Raw genomic sequence first — 20,339 nt, 5'->3', positions numbered from 1 at the left:
AATTTCAGGTAACAAAACAAATAATATGCTCATCACTGAAATCCCTAAATATAATAAATTACAACCATTGTTTTTACTGAATCTAGACTAGGAAGAGTAAGATAAAACAGCATAAGTAGAATGTTGGCAATTTAAAAAATTGTGCCAGGCGCAGTGGTTGACGCCTGTAACCTCAGCACTTTGGGAGGCCAAGGAGGGCGGATCACTTGAGCCCAGGAGTTCAAGACGAGCCTGGGCAACATAGTGAGACCTTGTCTCTACAAAAAATGTTTTAAAAAATTAGCCCAGCATGGTGGCACGCACCTGTAGTCCCAGCTACTCGGGAAGGTGGGAGGTCGCTTGAGTGCACGAGGACGATGCTGCAGTGAGCCGTGATCGCAGTACTGCACTGCAGCCTGGGCAACAGAGTGAGTGAGACCTTGTGTTTATAAGAAAATGTATGCCTTTCAAAAATTATAAACTCATACCTTCTGCCCATATTACAGCTGCCTCCCTCTGTGGTATAAACACAATATTAAATATTGTGTTTATTTTTATCAAAATTAGGCAGAAATTCTCAAAACAGAAAATGAAAAGTTCTGTCAAGGGGTTTCACAGGCCTTTCATTGAATATTAAATGCAGTGCTAAACAATATTTGAAGATAACCCATAGTGGTCCCAGTCTTCAGCCTGAAGTCAAGAATCTTTAGTTATCTGAATGTTCTCAAGCTCCAAGACTCATTAGGATGTTATTTAAGCAAGGTGCAGGATTTCCAAACACTAGTGATTAATGTATGAGTTCTGCTTACTACAGCACTGCTGTAGTAAGCCACAAAACCTTTCAGAAAAGTTCACAATAACTATGGCTTACTTTGATAAAGAATAATCAGTAGGGTGATTAGTCTAATATACTCTCATAAAAAAGGAAAAGTATTATGAGGTGGTGCCAGGACCTTGGGTCCTGTTTGGCTATTTCTCCAAGGATCTCTCAATGGTAAGATCATCATATATCTGAGCTTGCCTAGAACAGTCCGAGGTCATTCCTGCTGTCTTGGCATTTTCTGTGTTGTGTAGCATTTATTCTTGACAAAAAAAATCCTGGCTTGGAATATAAATGCTGTAGACATCTTGCCAAGGATTGAATTAAATTTGTAAGTGTAACCTTGACAGCTAGGGTAGAGCTATTTCCTTCCTCCAAAGATGTTATCAGGTATTTAGATTAGTAAAATGAGAAATACTGAGATACCCTTATATTATAATTCAAGGAGCAGATAGGAATGGATATAGACTTGGTTTAAGTATTATTTTTCCCCTATTTCTCCGGATTCAATCATTTTGCACCTTTGACTTTCTTATCTAAACTGTAGAGCTATTCAATGACTAAATTGCACTTCTTGTTGTCTTTGAATATTTCAGCTTTATCTTGTTATTGACATATAGAATTTTTATTATCTTGGTATTTCACTTATTAAACCTGAGGCTAGGTGTAGGAAGGACTCCAATATTTTCTTGGTGCCAAGACATAGAAGAGTTTCCAGATCCATCTGGAAATTTTTCTGTTTTCATGGGAGAGGGCCTGTAAGAGTTCATACTGGAAAGAAACATTGCCTGTCTCATCTCTCCTGATGACATATTTCTCTTTTATCATGGGAAGTCTTATGAGTAGATAAGTTATGAAGGTGATGTTACTGAACATAGGAGAGTAATTTAAAATATTATTGACAAAAGGGGCTTTTGTAGTTATAAACCAGGGTTAAGCGTATCCTTGTCAGCCAGAGTGGAGCTGTATTTTTGTCTTGCTCTGATGATGTTATCAGGTGTTCAGAGCTCAGTAAAATGAGAATCTCAGAGTCAAATACATTTCTTTTATCTCTGTTACCTCACAGTTCCTAAAGTAACACAGAAATCAAAAGGCAGCCTTTTGTACCTTAACGGCATCATTAAGATAGATATGTAACAAAGCTTCAATTTAACAACTTACAAGATATTTAGTATGCTTACCATGGTTGAGGGAGTTAAATTGTACTTATTCTAAAAGAAAATACACACAGATTCCCTCATAAGTGTATTTTTTAGCCTATTATAATAAGACATAATGACTCTCAAGTATAATTAGGACTCAGACATTGTGACTCCAGTTTAGTTCTATGTTTATAAGTTATAAGCTCATTCCTGACCCAGGAGAGTGCATTTATAGAAAATTATCCTCCCAGGCATGATTACTTTAAGAAAACTGATCAGCATTTCTAATGAATCTCCTATTGATCAAAGCAATGCTATTTTGTACTGTGTAAAATATATATTTTAACGTATTAATTGTAATTCATTTTAATTAAAAGTGGTTCAAATTTATGTCTATCATCACTTAGGTATATTATAGATAATATAGATAATGGCAATGCATTTACCTGAAAAATTCAAATTCACTGAGATATTATTACCTTTATTTAATATTAGAATAATTCTACATCTGTGATTTCCTTTTGCTTAAACTTTTGTCTTGGAATAGATTTATGGAAAAATGATGCAGATAGTAAGGAGAATTTCAATATACCCCACATCCAGTTTCCCCTGTTATCAACAATTTATATTAGTATGCTGCATTTGTCACAATTAACAAAACCGTATGATACACCATTATTATTAACAAATGCCCTTACCCTATTTAGAGTTCCTTAGTTTTTCACTAATTTCCTTTTTCTCTTTCAAGATCTCACCCAGGCTACCACATTACATTTAACCATCATACCATCATATCACCTTAAGCATCTCTAGGCTGTTGGAATTTCTCAGGCTTTCCTTGTTTTTGATGATGTTGATACTTTGAGTGACTATAGGTTAGGTATTTTGTAGAATGTTCTGAATTGGTATTTGTCTGATATTTTTCTCATGGTTAGATTAAGGCTATAAGTTTTGGGAAGGAAGATCACATATGTAAAAGGCCATTCTCATCACTTAGTATCAATGGTACACATTATCAGTGAGTTATCATTGTTGATGTTAACTATGATTTAAAGAAACTTTTTAGGTTCTCATGTTCTGATTCTATGGTGGCTTGAGAATGCTTTAAAAATGAATGGTACATCAGTCAAAATTTTACCTGCAGGAAAAAATCACTATGTGTTTCTAGAGAAGTGACATTTTCAAAGCAGTATTTCATTTGACAACAGCATCAATAAAAATGTATTTTTTATTTATCTTTACATTTGTCCACTGTCTTAAATATTTATACTGACTCAATCTCATTCAGATTTTGGCAGATCTTCCACATGATTAATTGGACCAATTTTAAATAAATAAATTTATTTATTTATTTGAGATGGAGTCCCGCTCTGTGGTTCAGGCTGGAGTGCAGTGGCGCGATCTCGGCTCACCGCAACCTCTGCCTGCTGGGTTCAAGTAATTCTCCTGCCCCAGCCTCCTGAGTAGCTGAGATTGCAGGCACCCACACCATGCCTGGCTAATTTTTGTAATTTTATCGAAATAGGATTAAGTTATTTACAGGTAAGAGGCTCAGTGATGGAATGCAAAACAGAGCCTGAAATTACTGTAGAGTTGTGAGCATGTAGCTATTTTCCTGCTCCTTGAAATAAGAAAATATAGAGTTGTGAGCATGTAGCTATTTTCCTGCTCCTTGAAATAAGAAAATATCATATCATAGTCCCTCTAATCAAGATTAAAGAAACAAAATATTAAACACTACTTGCTTTCTACAAGAAATGTCAAAAGTTATCAAAGCAAATATACTGTTTAAAGGAATTATCTGGGAGATATTTTTAAGAGAATAACTTATTCTCTTAAATAAGTATAGCTTTCATACATAAGATAAACATTAATTATTACAAAAGCACAACATATTACAAAATTATATGGACATAATATGCACATACTCTAACTGAGCCACAATAGACTTGGCGCTCTGACACTAATAAATCATTTGGGAACTGCAGTTTGGAGTATTTAGTACCTGTTATGTGGCCAAGAAGGTAACAGAGACCACTGAGACCTTTTCCAGTCTAATATAATGGGCACAACTCACATTTTTCCCTTTTAGTTATTAGGTAAAAATTAGTATTGGTGTTTACTTCAGTGATTTTTTAGGGGATTTACAATTTTTACTGTGAACACTTAGGGAAACCCACTTCCCACCTCATCCTATAGATTTTCCCTATGTGAAGGGTTTTCATAAAACCTTGGGGATGAAAGGAAGTCCCCCAAATAATTTTCCTGATGTCTGCTCCCAATATTTGACTTCAAGAATACCGTTTTCCAGGTAGTATGTTTAGAGCCATACCAGGCACACAGAGTCTCTAAAACTCTGGAGAGACTGTAATATTTCTTTGCTTGAAGGAAGGGATCATTCTTGTATTCTGTTCAGAGATTACATTAATTGTATTTAAATGTTTCTCAGAAGATAAACCAACTGTTGGAATTTATTTGCTTTTGACCCTGTTCAGCAATATTCAATGAATAAAAAAGAAAAAAGTCTTAATGATAGTTCTTGAGCCACATGACTTTGTCTAATTAAAAAATATTTTGCAAATCTTCATATAAAGTTCAAAACAACAAAGGTGAAATGGTGGGAATTTTCTTAAGAAAGGAAATTCTGCAGCAACCCAATCCTTTAAGCAATCAACATTCATTCTAGGGAAACTCTTGTATTGTTTAAAATTATATTTTACAAAATAACTAATGTCCTAAATGCCTCAACATTTTTAGAATCAGAAAAGGTGCTTAACTGGGATGTCCGAGATCATTTAGCTAGTAAGTAGTGAATCCAGTATTCAAAACCCAGGCTTTCTAGCTCCTGGACTTGTCCTAGACTCACTACTCTAAACTAAATCTCTGTTTAATATTACATGCACATATGAAATGTTTCATGTTTAAAAGGCCAATACATTCCTATTAATGGGAATATCCTCATTTAATATAATTAATATATTTTTAATTATGGAAGCATGATAAAATTATCCAAAGCAAGGAATTAAAATAGAAGGATGAGACAAGTTAATAATCTTATGAGCTCCATGAATACATGTTCATTATGTGCAAAACTCTTCCTGTTAAGCACTTTATACACAGTTAACCATCACAATCTAAACCACTCTTTGGAGCATGATTATTAACTCAATTTTTCAAACTAGGAATCTTAGGCTCAGAGAGGTTATGTCATCTCCACAGGGTCAACAGCTCTAAAATGTGGAGCACAAATTGTAATGGGAAAGGCCAAGATGATTATTGACCTGTGAGCCACTGAAACCAGTGTGAAATTGTTCTGTATGGAATAGAAGTACACTTCATGATATATATTGTAACTGTTGCTGAAGGATTTTATTCATTTTACATTGGATCAAGTGGAAATCGAGCTATATATTAAAGATTTTACAAAAGTTCCAAATTAAGAAGAAACTATAGAAACTCATGTAAAATGAAAATTTTTTTAAAAAGTGTTTTCTAAGTAGTGTTTCATAAAGTAATACAAATTTTTAGTTATTAGGCTGATAAAATAAATCTATTTCTTTTAGTATCTTTGTCCTTTCTTTTTGAATGTTGTTATACATTCCTGAAAGTTGGAAGATCAGCGTTTTAAAATAAATGCTGGGAAAGACCTAATGTAACTCTTGATTATTTTACAGCATCAAGAGTTCTTCCTTCTTCTTGCTTATTGCCTAACAACAGATTATCTGAGGATGCTTTAGAGCTGACAGGTTTGGAGGATGAGGGATGAGTGAGTATGAGCAAAACTCTGAGGAGGAGCACTGCATGCCTCAAAAGAACTTGGAGAGAATAAGAGTTACCAACAAAAAAAATTTTGCCAGGCTATAATTGGAATGAAATAATATAAGTGACATGAATGATGCTTAAAATGTTGAGAATTAAAAGTAAATATTAAAACATTGAGAAACTTTTCTTTTTACCCTTTTTGGTTTATCATCTTCCTTTTCTCCTTCAACTTCTATTTTTTTCATTCAGTTTTTCCCCTCATTCCAACTCTTCTTTCTTTAATTGAACATAACAGAGATTCAGATTTCAAAATGTGTGTTGTTTCTATTGAATTGATTTTTTTTTTGAGACAGGGTCTAGGTCTGTCATCCAAGCTGGACTGCAGTGGTGCGATCATGGCTCACTGCAGACTCAACCTCCCCAGGCTCAGGTGATCCTCCCACCTTAGCTACTCTAGAGCAGTTGGGACTACAGGTGCACAGCTCCATGCCTGGCTAATTTTTGTACTTTTTGTAGAGACAAGGTTTCACCGTGTTGCCCATGCTGTTCTTGAACTCCTGCCCTCAAGTGATTCACCCTCCTTGACCTCTGAAAATGTTGGAATTACAGGCACGAGCCACTGTGCCTGGCCTATTGAATGGAATTTATGTTTATCCTTTCCAATTTTAAAATAGATAACTTTAAAGTTGTGTATTTTACATTCATTGTCTTCAAACCAAACAAAATCCAAAAACTTTTCTACTTTTTGAATTGAATTTTTTCTCTCCTTTTGAATAATAAAACCTGGTCATTAATTTATGTGTACTCATCTGATATTTTTGATTTAACATAATCAAATGGAGGGTTCACATTAGTATTTTATGCTTTTTAAAAGTAGACATGCTTATGCTCTTCCCTAAAAATTTTATTTCAGCATTACTTAGATAAGCCCTGGCATCTGTATTTTTTTAAGTTACACAGATGATTTTTTTATATACCCTGGTCAATAGCCACAGTGGAGTATACCTTCATTCTGATATATACACTCTTGACAACCATAGGGACAAATGATACTTAGCTGCATTTTTAATATTACCTAACATAAGTGAAAGAGATTTTAAAACAGTAGTATTTAGGAAAACAGCAGATAATAAGACATTAATTTTGTGTTATGGGTTATTGGTATTAAGTATCATGTAATGCCCTCATCTCAAAGCTCATTATGGAAGAATTGGTGTCAGATAATAGGAAGACTGATATTGTTGAAAACCATGCATTCAGCAAGCCAGCCATAGGTAGCACCCAATGAAGTGTTCAGTATTCATCTAAGCAGAGAAAGTAGAAGACACAATCTTTACTGTAACTTTGAGTGTTTGCAGTGTGTCAGATGGCCCCTTGAAGAAGAAATATTAATAAAAATGAATTGCAAATTGTCTCCAATTTACCTGAAAGAGATCAAAATAATGTGTCTAAATATATGGTGTTTGAAAGGTGCAGAGTCAGTCCATATTTTTCAAGCCCAATGAAGGTAACAGAACAGTTTCTACTTAAGCAGCTGTTTGTTGGTTTCTTTGGCTCAAGAGAGAGGTATAATATCTTCTTTAATTTTACAGCTTTTTAATCATAATAATAACTATTATAAAATTAACAAATGCACATGGTAACTAATTCAAACAATTTTTGGTTTATCCCTTTAAAGCCATTATCTAGGGAATAATCACTTCCCGCTTTTTTAAAAAAAAGTTTTTCTGATATTTTCATTTTTATCTCTAAATAATATCCTTATGTCTCATTTTTATTTCATCAACTTATGTAATGTTTTCTAACTTTCTAATTTGAAAATGAGGAATTTATTTTACTTATGTAAACTTTTCTCTTTCTGCTCCATTCTCAAATTCCAAGCAGTTATGTTTTTATTTCTAAGAAATTCTATGGGTTGGATTTATACCTTTAAATGGAATATACCTGAACCTCTGTTTCTTGTTACTTGAACTTTAGCCAGGATGCACTGACTGCCTTCTATGAAAGATAAGGGGTCAGCTCTCCAACTTTTCCCTCGCCTCTAGTCCCCCTCTACCTCTCAATTTTTGTAAGCTATTCCATTACTTTTACATTGATAATATTTAACACATATATGTGTATATCTTGTCTTTGTGTAAAGTTCTATAATTGTACTTACATTTTATGTATGCTTTGGTAATTGGCACATTTGTGAGATGATTAACTGATACAATTTAACAATATTATAATTATGTAAGTATTTTTCATTTTAAAACAAGTAACATGGTTTGATCTAGAGGAGGAATTTAAACCTCTCATTCAAACTCTGCTACTTGAAGAACACATCAAACTCAAGTGGATCCTCTCTGCTTCAATTCTACAAGTTGTTCAAGTTCATGCCTTATTTTGAATTGATTCCTATTTGGACAATATGGCTATTTACACATTCTGAAGAAACAAATTCCCTTTGCTTTTATTCACACTATTTGTGAAACAGTCTTGTATTCTATGTGTTTTAGAAGTACTTTTTTTTTTTTGCTCTACCTTAATCCAAAGTAACTTAAAAAAAAAGATAAAAAGGAGTTAAATTTTGAATTTTCTTATACCTAGAAATATATTTTGTTTGCCATCACACTTGATAATAGGTTGTCTGATAATAGAATTTGATTCAAAATATTTTCTCTCATCACACTGAAAGCATTGATTGTGTTCTAGTGTCAATTATGGCTAAGGAAATTTTAATGGCAATCTAATTGTCATTCTTTTTAGTTAGTTATCTTATTTTTGGAAGCTTACAAAATCTTGTTTCTATTGTTAATGCTCTAAACTTTCACAAGAATGGAACTTTTAAATTGATCTTCTTTTGTACTTTTAGCTTGATGACTCTTTGTGAATTTTCTGCTATTACTTTATTTATTATTTCCTATCTACCATTTGCTGCTCTCTTGAGACTAATGTCAAGCAACATGGATTATTCTATATCTTCTAAGTTTTATTTTGTACTTTTTTAATTTTTAAAATTCTCCTAAAAGATATAGAAAAATCTAAGATATAGAACTGCATGAATTTTTACCCGTACGTGTTTTCCCATGTAACCATCACATAGATCAAGGTATAGAACATTTCTAGCACCTGAGAATGCTCGTTGCTGCCCCATTCTGGTAAAGTGCTCCTTTTGGGTAAAGTGAAAGGTAACTACAATTATGACTTCTCCTTTTCAGCAAGCATTCTACTGAAATTTTTTCTCTTCACAAAGCATGACCTTTACCCAGAATTGATGTCTTTGGTAGCCTATTTTTTTTTTAATAAAGGATACTCTGTCTCCTCAAATTTCTCTAGGAATACTAACTTTAACTTCTCAATATCCCACAGTTTTTTTTTTTTTTTTTTTTTTTCCTAAAGTTAAAAGTTTGGTCTGTTCATCTTAGTCTTTCAATTTTATGTTTGGTAGATCTTCATTACCAATTTATTCTTGATAATCTATTAATATTTATGGAAGACAGGCCAGGTTGGTGGTGGCCAGGTTTGCATCTGTCTTTATACAGGTCTGTTTTCCAGACAAATACTCTCTTGAAAGAGAGGGATGACTGAAAGGTCTGTGTACATACATGTATGGTGTACTGATAGGCAGGCTACATTTTAGGATGCATGGATGAGAAGTAGGCAAGGGAGTCATCTTTCCCTCGACTCCACCCTGGTTCTAGCTAAAATGGACATGGATACCCTGGGAGTCCTACCTTAATTAATGCAGATATTATCCTTTTGGTGATAGCTTGGAGATAAACCACTCTGCTACATATTTAATATAGAGAGGGAAGTGGGACAATGTTTTCTGCAACATTATTGAATAAATAATCCATGGATTAATCAACTTGTTTTCTGATCTACATCACGTATTTGCCATAGAAATCTGTGACTTCTCTGCTAGCAAGAAATTCTAACATTCTCAGATGAGTGTTCTAGACTGTAGCTTCTGCTTTGATCTCCTCACTAGGGTAATCTTATGATTTGTGATAACTTTTTTTGTCTTCCTCTGGTTTTTAGTGATATTATCTAACGTTTTCCCACTGTACATCTTTGTTTTTACTGCAATGGAAATTTGAAGGCCAGAGAGTGTGATAAACACATGGGATAAGACCATTGTCATGAACTGGGAGCTGACATTGCTTTGACTGGAAAGACGTGTGAAGAAAAATAGATGCTAGATAGACAAATACATGATATGATATTTGGACAGACATAGATCCATAGACTGATAAGCATAGATAAGACATATCTATATATATGTGTGTCTGCATACATAGAAAATAAGAAAGAGTTCAGAATAAATATTTCCATGTTGATTTTAACTATAGGAAATCTTAGATACAAGAATAACACATTCATTTTTTAATTTTAGTAGTTGCCTAAGTATTCTCTAATATGAGATTAATGGTGAGTGGGTAAGATAGTAATGAGAAAACAAAAGTACTGCCTTTATATGCAACACTGGGATTTCATTCTAAAGAAGATACAATCATAGTAATGTTAATAAAAGTGGAAATGTGGCAATATATTTTTCAAAATTGTAAATTAAACATGACAAGAATAAATATTGATTGATTTCACTGACTATATAAAATTAGGTCAAGTAATTTTAAATGATTTTTTTCAAAGTATATTTTCTTCCTTCTGGATAGAAAAATATGACATTTTCATTGTACAAATTTGAAAAGTAAAGTATAAAGAAATTCATAAAAATAATCCATAGTCTCTTAAATAGGGCTAACCTTTGTTAAGTGCATTGTGTATTTAAATTAAATTTAATATAATTTTTAAAATTATTATTAATTTACATCTATCTGTGTATATAACCTGGATTCCACTTACTATGCATTATAATATTTTTATAATTCATTTAATTCATTAAATAGTCTTTGAAAGCTCTCTCTCAAAGATGCTCATTATTTCATTATACACTCATTACTTCATTTAGTGTAACCCTTACTGTTAGGATTTTGGATTGATTATAATTTTTCAATATTATAAAAACATTGTATTAAATATCTTTATACATGTTAGAGGACACCTGAGATTATTGTCTTTGAATAAATTCCTGGAAGGAAAATTATTTGGCAATATAAACGAATTTATGTGTTTAAGGCTTTTGATAGATATTACAAAATTACCTCAAAAAGTTTGTACACTTTATTTATTTATTTATTTCAGACGGAGTCTCGCTCTCTTGCCCAGGCTGGAGTGCAGTGGCGCGATCTCGGCTCACTGCAAGCTCCGCCTCCTGGGTTCACGCCATTCTCTGCCTCAGCCTCCCGAGCAGCTGGGACCACAGGCGCCTGCCACCATGCCTGGCTAATTTTTCTGTATTTTTAGTAGAGACAGGTTTCACAGTGTTTGCCAGGTTGGTCTGGATCTCCTGACCTCATGATCCGCCCGCCTGGGCCTCCCAAAGTGCTTTGATTACAGGCGTGAGCCACTGCACCCGGCCAGTACACATTATTTATTCCTGTCATCCAGACAGGCAACAGTGATTTCCCCTATAACCTTTCTAATATCACTATTACTTTTGTTAAAATCTTTGCTAATGATTAATAGGCCAAATTTGGTTCCCCATGTTTATTTTAGTATTTGTTTCTTTGATTACTAGTGAGGTTTGACATGGTTACAAGTGTTTATCAATCATTTGTATTTTTAGATAATTATGTTATTTACTAAATTTTATGAGATATATTATCTTAATATCTTTATTCATTAAAGGAATAGCATTTCATCTGTCATTTGTATTGTACTTTTTTTATTTTGTGGATGTCTTCCACTTTTAAAAACCTTCATTGTTATGAGATTAAATCTAGCATTCTTTTTCTTTTTACATTTTGCCTTTGGTGTAATGCTTTACAAGTCCTCTCTACTCTCACATTATATAAGTATTCATTTTCACTTCTATTAGAATTTTTGAGCTTTATTTTTCCGTTTAAATGTTTACTCCACCAGAAATCTCAAATCTTAAACTAAATACCTGACTAATGAAAACTCCTGTGGCCTGTTTATCCAGAAGACTAAGGGAAGAGGAAAGAAGCTGTAGTCACACATAGGTCCTGCCCCATAATTGCATCTTCCTTGCGTGTGCTGGTGAAGTGTGAGGCTCCATTTTTACTTATGTTGCCCTCTGTAACCCTGTCAGCCTATCATCTTGCCACCCCACTGGCCTTGTACAATAACTTCCAAGCAAACTCAGATGCCAACTAAAGCTGCTCTTCTTCAAAGCTATAAAACTAGTAAAATGAAAGGAAGTTTCACCTCTCCATACTAGAGGATGATGATGAAATCTGATCAAGGTCTCTTCAACTTACATTTCACAGATCATGATGTTAAGCAGGTGCTTAGTGTCTTCCTTTAATTTAGCTTGATCAGGGAAATATTGCCCATGCATGGTACCACTAGCATTGACCACCCTTTGCCTCTGCTTTTTTCATATACTTTAGTCATTCTGGAGCTGTGTTGAGCATGTGCATGGGGGTTGGGGGAGACAGAGACAGAGGAGAATACGAATATTGGAAGAATCGAACTGGTAATGGACATCTGAGTTCACAACATCTGTGTACCTAGATTTTCGTCAAATAATTCTTGAAAGAGATGGTACCCTTCAGTTGAATGTAGAATCTACAAAAACACCAGTTATTCAAGCCAACTTTTCTTCAAGAGCCACAGTATGTCTACACTGAAAGTCTAGTGAGGCAAGTTATCCCGTCTTCTCACCTTTATGATTTCCAAAAGTGTTGAGGAATCTCCAAAGCACAAGTGGCAACTGCTTTGATTTGATTCATTGATTTGTTTCCTTTTTACTAAATCTCCTCTTATTCTGAGGACAATTTTCACATATTTTAGGATTCAAAATTCTTAATGCATATTCATAGTAGTTTTATTGAGGTATAATTTACACACCATAAAAATCACCATTTTAAAGTGTATCACTCAGTGGTTTTTAGTATGTTCACAAAGGTATGCAACCATCATCATTATGTAATTTTAGAATATTTTCATCACCCCAAAAGAAGCCCCATACTCTTTAACCATTAAACACATAACCATCAATAATCACTTCCTATTACACCCAGCCTCTGACAAAAAATACTCTACATTTTGTTTCTGGGGATTTGCCTATTCTGGACATTTCATAAGATGGAATCATATGATATGTGGCCTTTTGGCTCTGTGTTCTTTCACAGGGTTTTCATCACATCCATGTCGTAACATGTACCTATACTTCATTTGTTTTTATTGCTAAATACTAATTCAGTGTGTGAATATCCCACATTCCTTTATCCATTTATTCATTGGTGAGTAATGAGGTTGTGTTTACTTTTTGGCTATTATGAATAATGCTGCTGAACATTGATGTAAACGTTCTTGTGTGGACATATGTTTTAAATTCCCTTGAGTCTGTATCTAGTAGTGGAATTGCCGAGTCATAACTTACTCTTTACCTTTCAGAATCATCCTACTTTCGAATGTGTACATGCAATATCCCTTATTTTTCACTACATTCTTTAAAAAACTTTATCCTAACTTTGGTTTCCATCAAAATACAAGCATATTTCATTTTATGGGGTTTGCTTTATTGCACTTCAAGATACTGCATTCTTTACAAGTTGAAGGTTTGTGGCAACCCTGCATTAAGCAAGTCTGTCAGCATAATTTTTTCAATAGCATGTGCTCACTTCATGCATCTGTGTCACACTTTGGCAATTCTCACAATATTTCAAACTTTGTAATTGCCATTATTTATTATTACTGTATGTGTTATTGTGATCTACGATCAGTGATCTTTGTTGTTACTATGGTAATTGTTTTGAGGTGCTATGAACCACATCCACATAAGACAGTAAACAATCATTAAATGTGACGTGTTCTGTTTCAGCATTCCTATCTCTCTCCCTTTCCTCAGGCTTCCCTGTTCCCTGACACACAACGATATTAAAATTAGGCCAATTAGTAACCCGTTCCCACCCTTAATGTTCAAGTAAAGGAAGAATTGCACATTTCTCACTTTAAATCAGAAGCTAGAAATGATTAAGCTTAGTGAGGAAGGCATGTTGAAAGCCAAGATAGGCCAAAATCTAGGCCTCTTGCACTAAGTACTTAGCCAAGTTGTGAATGCAAAGGAAACGTTCTTGAAGGAAATCAAATGTGCTACTCCAGTGAATACATGAATGATAAGAAAACAAAACAGCCTATTGCAAATATAGAGAAAGTTTTAGTGATCTAGATAGAAGATCAAACCAGCCACAACATTTCCTTAAGCCAAAGCCTAATCCACAGCAAGGCCATAACTCCAATTGTATGAAGGCTGAGAGGTGAAGAAGCTGGAAAAAAAAAGTTTGAAGCTGGCAGACCGTACCCCATGAGGTTGAAGGAAAGAAGTCATTGCCATAACATAAAAATGCAAGGTGAAACAGCAAGTGCCGATGGAGAAGATGCAGCAAGTTATTCAGAAGATCTAGCTAAGATCATTGATGAGAGTGGTTACATTAAAAAACAGATTTTCAATGTAGGTCTAACAGCCTTCTACTAGAAGAATATATTATAGCTAGAAAGGAGAAGTCAATGCCTGGCTTCAAAGCTTCAAAGAACAGGCTGACTCTCTTGTTAAGGGATAATGCAGCTGATGACTTTAAATTGAAGCAAATGCTTATTTATCGTTCAGAAAATCTTAGAATTATATTATTTAATTATTCAGAAAAATAATAATTATTTAATATTCAGAAAATTAAATAATAACTATATTATTTAATCAGAAAAATAAATAATAATTATATTATTTAATCATTCAGGAAATCTCTTAAGAATTATACTAAATCTACTCTGCCTGTGCTCTATAAATAGAACAACAAAGCCTGGATGACAGCACATCTGTTTACAGCATGGTTCACTAAATATTTTAGGCCCAGTGTTGATACCTACAGCTCAGGAAAAAAAAAAAAAAAAAAAAAAAAAAGATTTATTTTAAAATATCACTGCCTATTGACAATGTGCCTGGTCACTCAAGAGCTCTAATGGAGATGTACAAGGGCATTAATGTTATTTTCATGCCTGCTAACGCTATCCATTCTGTAGCCTATGGGCCAAAGAGTAATTTCAACTTTTAAGTCTTATTTTTTAACAAATACATTTTATAAGACTATAGCTGCCATAGATAGTGATTCCTCTGATGGGTCTGGGAAAAGTAAATTGAAAATCTTCTGGAAAGGATTCAACATTCTAGATGTTATTAGAACATTAATGATTTGTGGGAGGAGGGCAATATACAAACATTAATAGGAAATTGGAATGAGTTGATTCCAACTCTCATGGATGACTATGAGGGGTTTAAGACTTCAGTGATGGAAAGAACTGCAGATGTGGTGGAAATAGCAAGAGAATTAGAATTAGAGATGGAGCCTAAAATTGTGACTAAATTGCTGCAATCTCGCGGTAACTTGAATGGATGAGGAGTTGCTTCTGATTGGTAAGCAAAGAAACTGGTTTCGTGAGATGGAATCTTCTCCTGGTCAAGATTTTCTGAACATTGTTGAAATGACAGCAAAGGATTTAGAATATTAGATAAGTTTAGTTGATAAAACAGCATCGGGCTGGAGAGTGGTGCTACCAAAGGCATTATCATAAAGACTTTTAAAAGAGGAAAGTTGAGTTGAATTGCACCAAAGGTAAATATAGATGAAAAAAGGGGAATTTAGGAAAATTTATTCGGAAAATTTATTCAGAAAATTGTCGTTTTTTACTTTAAAGCTGTGAAGTGTAAACTTCAAATTTCTGAGTATAAAGATGGTTAGAAGGCACGAAAGATAAGTCCCACCCATTGTCTGACACATAGTAGTCCCTTAACAAGCTGATAATTCTATGAACATGTTACCTTTTGTAGTTGAAACTAAAAATCTGTTTATGTTATTATTATTATTTTTTAATGGGCCTTTCTTGGCAGGCAAATAGTTAAGTCTTTATTTCTTTGTTTTCATCCAGGCCTCTTATATGAGGAGCTGAAGAGGAATTAAAATATACAGGATGAAAAGATGGCAATGTTGCCTCCCCCAGGACCTCAGAGCTTTGTCCACTTCACAAAACAGTCTCTTGCCCTCATTGAACAACGCATTGCTGAAAGAAAATCAAAGGAACCCAAAGAAGAAAAGAAAGATGATGACGAAGAAGCCCCAAAGCCAAGCAGTGACTTGGAAGCTGGCAAACAGCTGCCCTTCATCTATGGGGACATTCCTCCCGGCATGGTGTCAGAGCCCCTGGAGGACTTGGACCCCTACTATGCAGACAAAAAGGTGAGTTTATTTTGACTTCAGTGGTCAGTTTCTGTTGGCTTCCTTCTGTATAAAAATTATTTTAAATTGAGATTAGTGAAATTTAGTGAATAACCACATCATGACCAGAGTGTTAAATTAAATATATTTGTATATAGGATATTCAGAATCTGTACTTTTTCAAATTTTTCATTGAAATTGGCTCTGGCATTGGCATACTGCTTTTAATTTTTTACATCTTTTAAAATTGCTTAGTATAATGTTTAGTATAACATAGTATACATTGTTTAGTATAATTGTTTAGCATAACATTTTTGGACATGACACAGTGATCTGCCAAATTTTATAATCATACCTATTTTTTCCTGCTAATAATTAACTCTCATGTGTATGCAGACCCAAAAATCACTTAAAAGTTTTTAATGCAAATGCAAATTGCTAATTTCAATTTTAAAATACCAACAATTCTTTTTATTAAAATTTCAAGTATAAAGTAACTTGATCTTGCCAATACTATGTAGTATGTTGCAATTTTTCATGTTAGCTCAGATGACCTCTGGTTTATAGTCTCCCTGATAATTTTGACAGTCACATGACCCTGTTCCCTCTTCACTCTCATTCTTCCCCCTTTGTATTTTTCTGTATGATATCTGTCACATCTTGCCTTATATTAGTTACTTTCTTCTTTTCATTTTTCTAGGAAGTTCCTTGAATACAAAACTCATGCCTTATTTTTGTTCAAACTCCTTTTCATTACCTGTTATGATATAGTTTCTCACTACACATGTATTAGTCCTTTTTTTTTTTTTTTTTTGAGACAGTCTCCCTCTGTCACCCAGGCTGGAGTGCAGTGGCACGATTTTGGCTCACTGCAAGCTCCGCCTCCCGGGTTCATGCCATTCTCCCATCTCAGCCTCCAGGGTAGCTGGGACTACAGGTACCCACCACCACACCTGGCTAATTTTGTTTTTGTATTTTTAGTAGAGATGGGGTTTCACTGTGTTAGCCAGGATGGTCTCGATCTCCTGACCTTGTGTTCTGCCCACCTTGGCCTCCTAAAGTGCTGAGAATACAGGCATGAGCCACCATGCCCAGCCGTATTAGTCCATTTTTACACTGCTATAAAGAGCTACCTGAGACTGGGTAATTTATAAAGAAAAGAGATTTAATTTACTCACTGTTCTGAATGGCAGGGGAGGCCTCAGGAAACTTACAATCATGGTTGAAGGCAAAGGGGAAGCAAGGCACATCTTACGTGGTGCAGGAGAGAGAGAAAGAGGAGGGAAGCGCCACACTTTTAAACCCATCAGATCTCATGAGAACTCACTCACTATCATGAGAACAGCATTGGGGAAACCACTCCCATGATCCAATCACTTCCCACCAGGTCGCTTCCCCTGACACGTGGGGATTACAATTCAAAATGAGATTGGGCGGGGACACAGAGCCAAACCATGTCAATACAATTGCAGAAAGAATGGATGAATAATTTTTTTAAAATACAATCTACTGAGATTTAAGACAAAAAGGATTGTACTTGAGGACTAAATATTAATTTTAAAATAATTTTCTATGTAAAAGTGAATTTTACATTCAATTGTATTTAGATATAACTGATATAGTGAAAGGCAACAGGAAAATAAAAGGACACCTGAAAATAATAGACTCTGATTTGTTTTCTTGAGAGAATGCTGCCGCATACAAATAAAAAGCCTGACTCACAGACTTACCTCCTGAATATGGTGAGAAATGCTTATTGCCAGAAACCCACTGATAACCCTATATAAAACTTAGAAAATCAGTGTCTTTCAACTAACACAAGTCATCTTCCTGCCAACCAGTGAAAATTAAGGCAGGGATTTGAACTTTGTCTTTCTGATTTCTAAGCCAATGTTTTAGGTTGTTTTAATATTTTGTTGTTACTGCTATTTGTTTTTATTTCTTAACTGAATACTAAAGCTATGGAAAAGAACACTTATGGAATGGCTACAATAACATTTCAAGAATATTTGCTTCTATTCATATCGTTTTTTAAATTACCATGGTTAGTAAGTGAGGAATCCTCTCAATTTAAGTCCCTTTTAAAAGCTAATATTAGTATTATAACTAAAATAAAGAAATTGAACTCAGTGATTGGAAGGATTCTTCCAACTCTGACATTCCTTAAACTTAGGAAAATATTTTTTGAAATAATTCATATTTTGGAACACGTGCTGCTAACCATAACAATTGCCAGCAAGTATTAAAATTCTCAAGGTTTTATGATAAAAATATTAGAGATAGCTAGTTTCTATTTGGCTTTCTTAAAATGCAATGTAATGGAAGGGAAAGAAGTTGTACTTTAAAATAACTTAAATAACCACAGTTATTGTTACTGTTGAAAGAAAATGAAAAATATAAAATACAGTATTTTGAAAGCTCTAAGCAATACATGCTAACAAATAGCTCAATTTTTAAATTTACTATGAAGAAATGGACTTGGAGTTCATTGGCCAAGGTGACATTGATAGATGCATTGATGACATTAGAACCACATTGCTGGAGTCTGATGGCAGTGTTTCTTCAATATAACACTGCCATGTAAAAAGGTAAACTGCTGATATTGATGTGAAAAATTGATATTTTGGATTCTCAATTTCATCCTTTCTTTTTCCTCCTGCAGACTTTCATAGTATTGAACAAAGGGAAAACAATCTTCCGTTTCAACGCCACACCTGCTTTATACATGCTTTCTCCTTTCAGTCCTCTAAGAAGAATATCTATTAAGATTTTAGTACACTCATATCCTTTTAAAAATGATTACATCCAGTGGCACTTTTTGGTGTAATTTTTGCTATTTTATTCAAATATAGATGTTATACCTTTTGTACCTTGAAAGACTCTGGTTTTAGTTTATTAATTTCAATATTATTAATATAATTTGTCATGGGTCTCAGAGAAGACTGGGAGAGTGGCAATATTAAGATTTTAAGATATGTTACTTTTATTTATTACTCTTGTTCAAAGAGACAAAATAGTCTACAAGCTCATTTAGAATTTTTTTCTAAGGAAAAGTTGTAAGCATTTCAACAAGTGTCATCCTCAAATATTTCAGAGTCCCACTGTCGTCTCTTTTGTTCCTTGATTCTAAGCTACCTTATTCAGCATGCTCATCATGTGCACTATTCTGACAAACTGCATATTTATGACCATGAATAACCCACCGGACTGGACCAAAAATGTCGAGTAAGTGGGTATAAGTACATTTTAATATAGTTTTGGTATTATCATTTCATCCTTTCCTTTCCTGCCAGGAAGTTACTGCATTTATAAAGATGGGGAATCTTTATCTTCACATGTTATATGCTTGCTTTTCTTTCGTTCTTTACCTCCTCTATGATATTAACCTGCTAGATTAGAAAAATTAAATGCTACAGTGTTTTCTCAAATAATGAACTTGTCAGATGCTCCATTCTGTTCTTAGACATGTTACACATATTTTATTCTTGGGTGTATGTTTTATAATTATACGGGTGTATTTTTAAATAATTGTTTGGGAGAATTTTTGATAGAAGCAATGTAGGAAATTTATAGGCAGATCTGAGACCTATATTCTTAGTTATTTCAAGTACCTCTACTTTCTGGGAGTGTTTCTGATATTGACATTTTAATATTTTCTGGATAGACCTACTGTAGTTTAATAGGGTGTGTCCATAAACCAATAGCCATCCTCCAGTATATGTCTTCCAGTGGTTAATTAGAGAAAATAAATTATAAGGATTTACATGGTGGTTGTATTCTTTTCACATCTAGTATCCCAATGGAATCTTGTGTTTAGGTACACTTTTACTGGAATATATACTTTTGAATCACTTGTAAAAATCCTTGCAAGAGGCTTCTGTGTAGGAGAATTCACTTTTCTTCGTGACCCATGGAACTGGCTGGATTTTGTTGTCATTGTTTTTGCGTAAGTACTTTCAGCTTTTTGAAATGGCAAACTTATGAAAATCTCAGACAGCAGTGTTCCAATAAGAGCAAACCTCTGGGATCTGATTTTTCCAGCATGGAATGTCTGTATTTAAAGGAAAATGGAAGCTATATGAAAGCTAGTCATTGATAGGCAAATACTAAATTTTTCAAAAAGACTATCTCCCACTCAGAGGTATGTGACATCATTAAGATTGATCATCTTCCTCCATGCTCAGCACTTGGATGGATAGTCTATGCAGTGCCAATTGGGTTTACACTTTTTCCAAGTTCTTTTTAAAAATGAATAAAACCTGTAAGAAGCACTCAAAAAACTCAGGCCTTTAAATACAAGTACAGTGCTCTTTATATTAGCCTGCATTATTCAATTATTTTATATTTTTGTATTAA

General features: G+C 34.0%; 1 protein-coding gene across 7 annotated transcripts in view; it reads left to right on the top strand.

The window, feature by feature from the left end:
* Positions 1-20,339, top strand: part of SCN9A (sodium voltage-gated channel alpha subunit 9) — a 178,853-nt gene that overhangs the window by 49,581 nt on the left and 108,933 nt on the right. For 5 of the 7 annotated variants that reach the window (XM_063712844.1, XM_024243381.3, XM_024243377.3 and 2 more), the window contains exons 2-4: positions 15,697-16,004; positions 18,646-19,208; positions 19,801-19,929. In XM_063712844.1, coding sequence (XP_063568914.1) covers positions 19,129-19,208; positions 19,801-19,929 — 209 coding nt within the window. In that variant the 5' untranslated portion in view covers positions 15,697-16,004; positions 18,646-19,128. Of the gene's footprint in view, positions 1-15,696; positions 16,005-18,645; positions 19,209-19,800; positions 19,930-20,339 lie in introns of those variants that run through there. The other 2 variants (XM_024243378.3, XM_009237795.4) reach the window with 2 other exon arrangements.

This window comes from Pongo abelii, chromosome 11 (assembly GCF_028885655.2).
Source record: "Pongo abelii isolate AG06213 chromosome 11, NHGRI_mPonAbe1-v2.0_pri, whole genome shotgun sequence".
Lineage (NCBI taxonomy): Eukaryota > Metazoa > Chordata > Mammalia > Primates > Hominidae > Pongo > Pongo abelii.
This window is presented reverse-complemented; position numbering and strand designations above follow the sequence as displayed.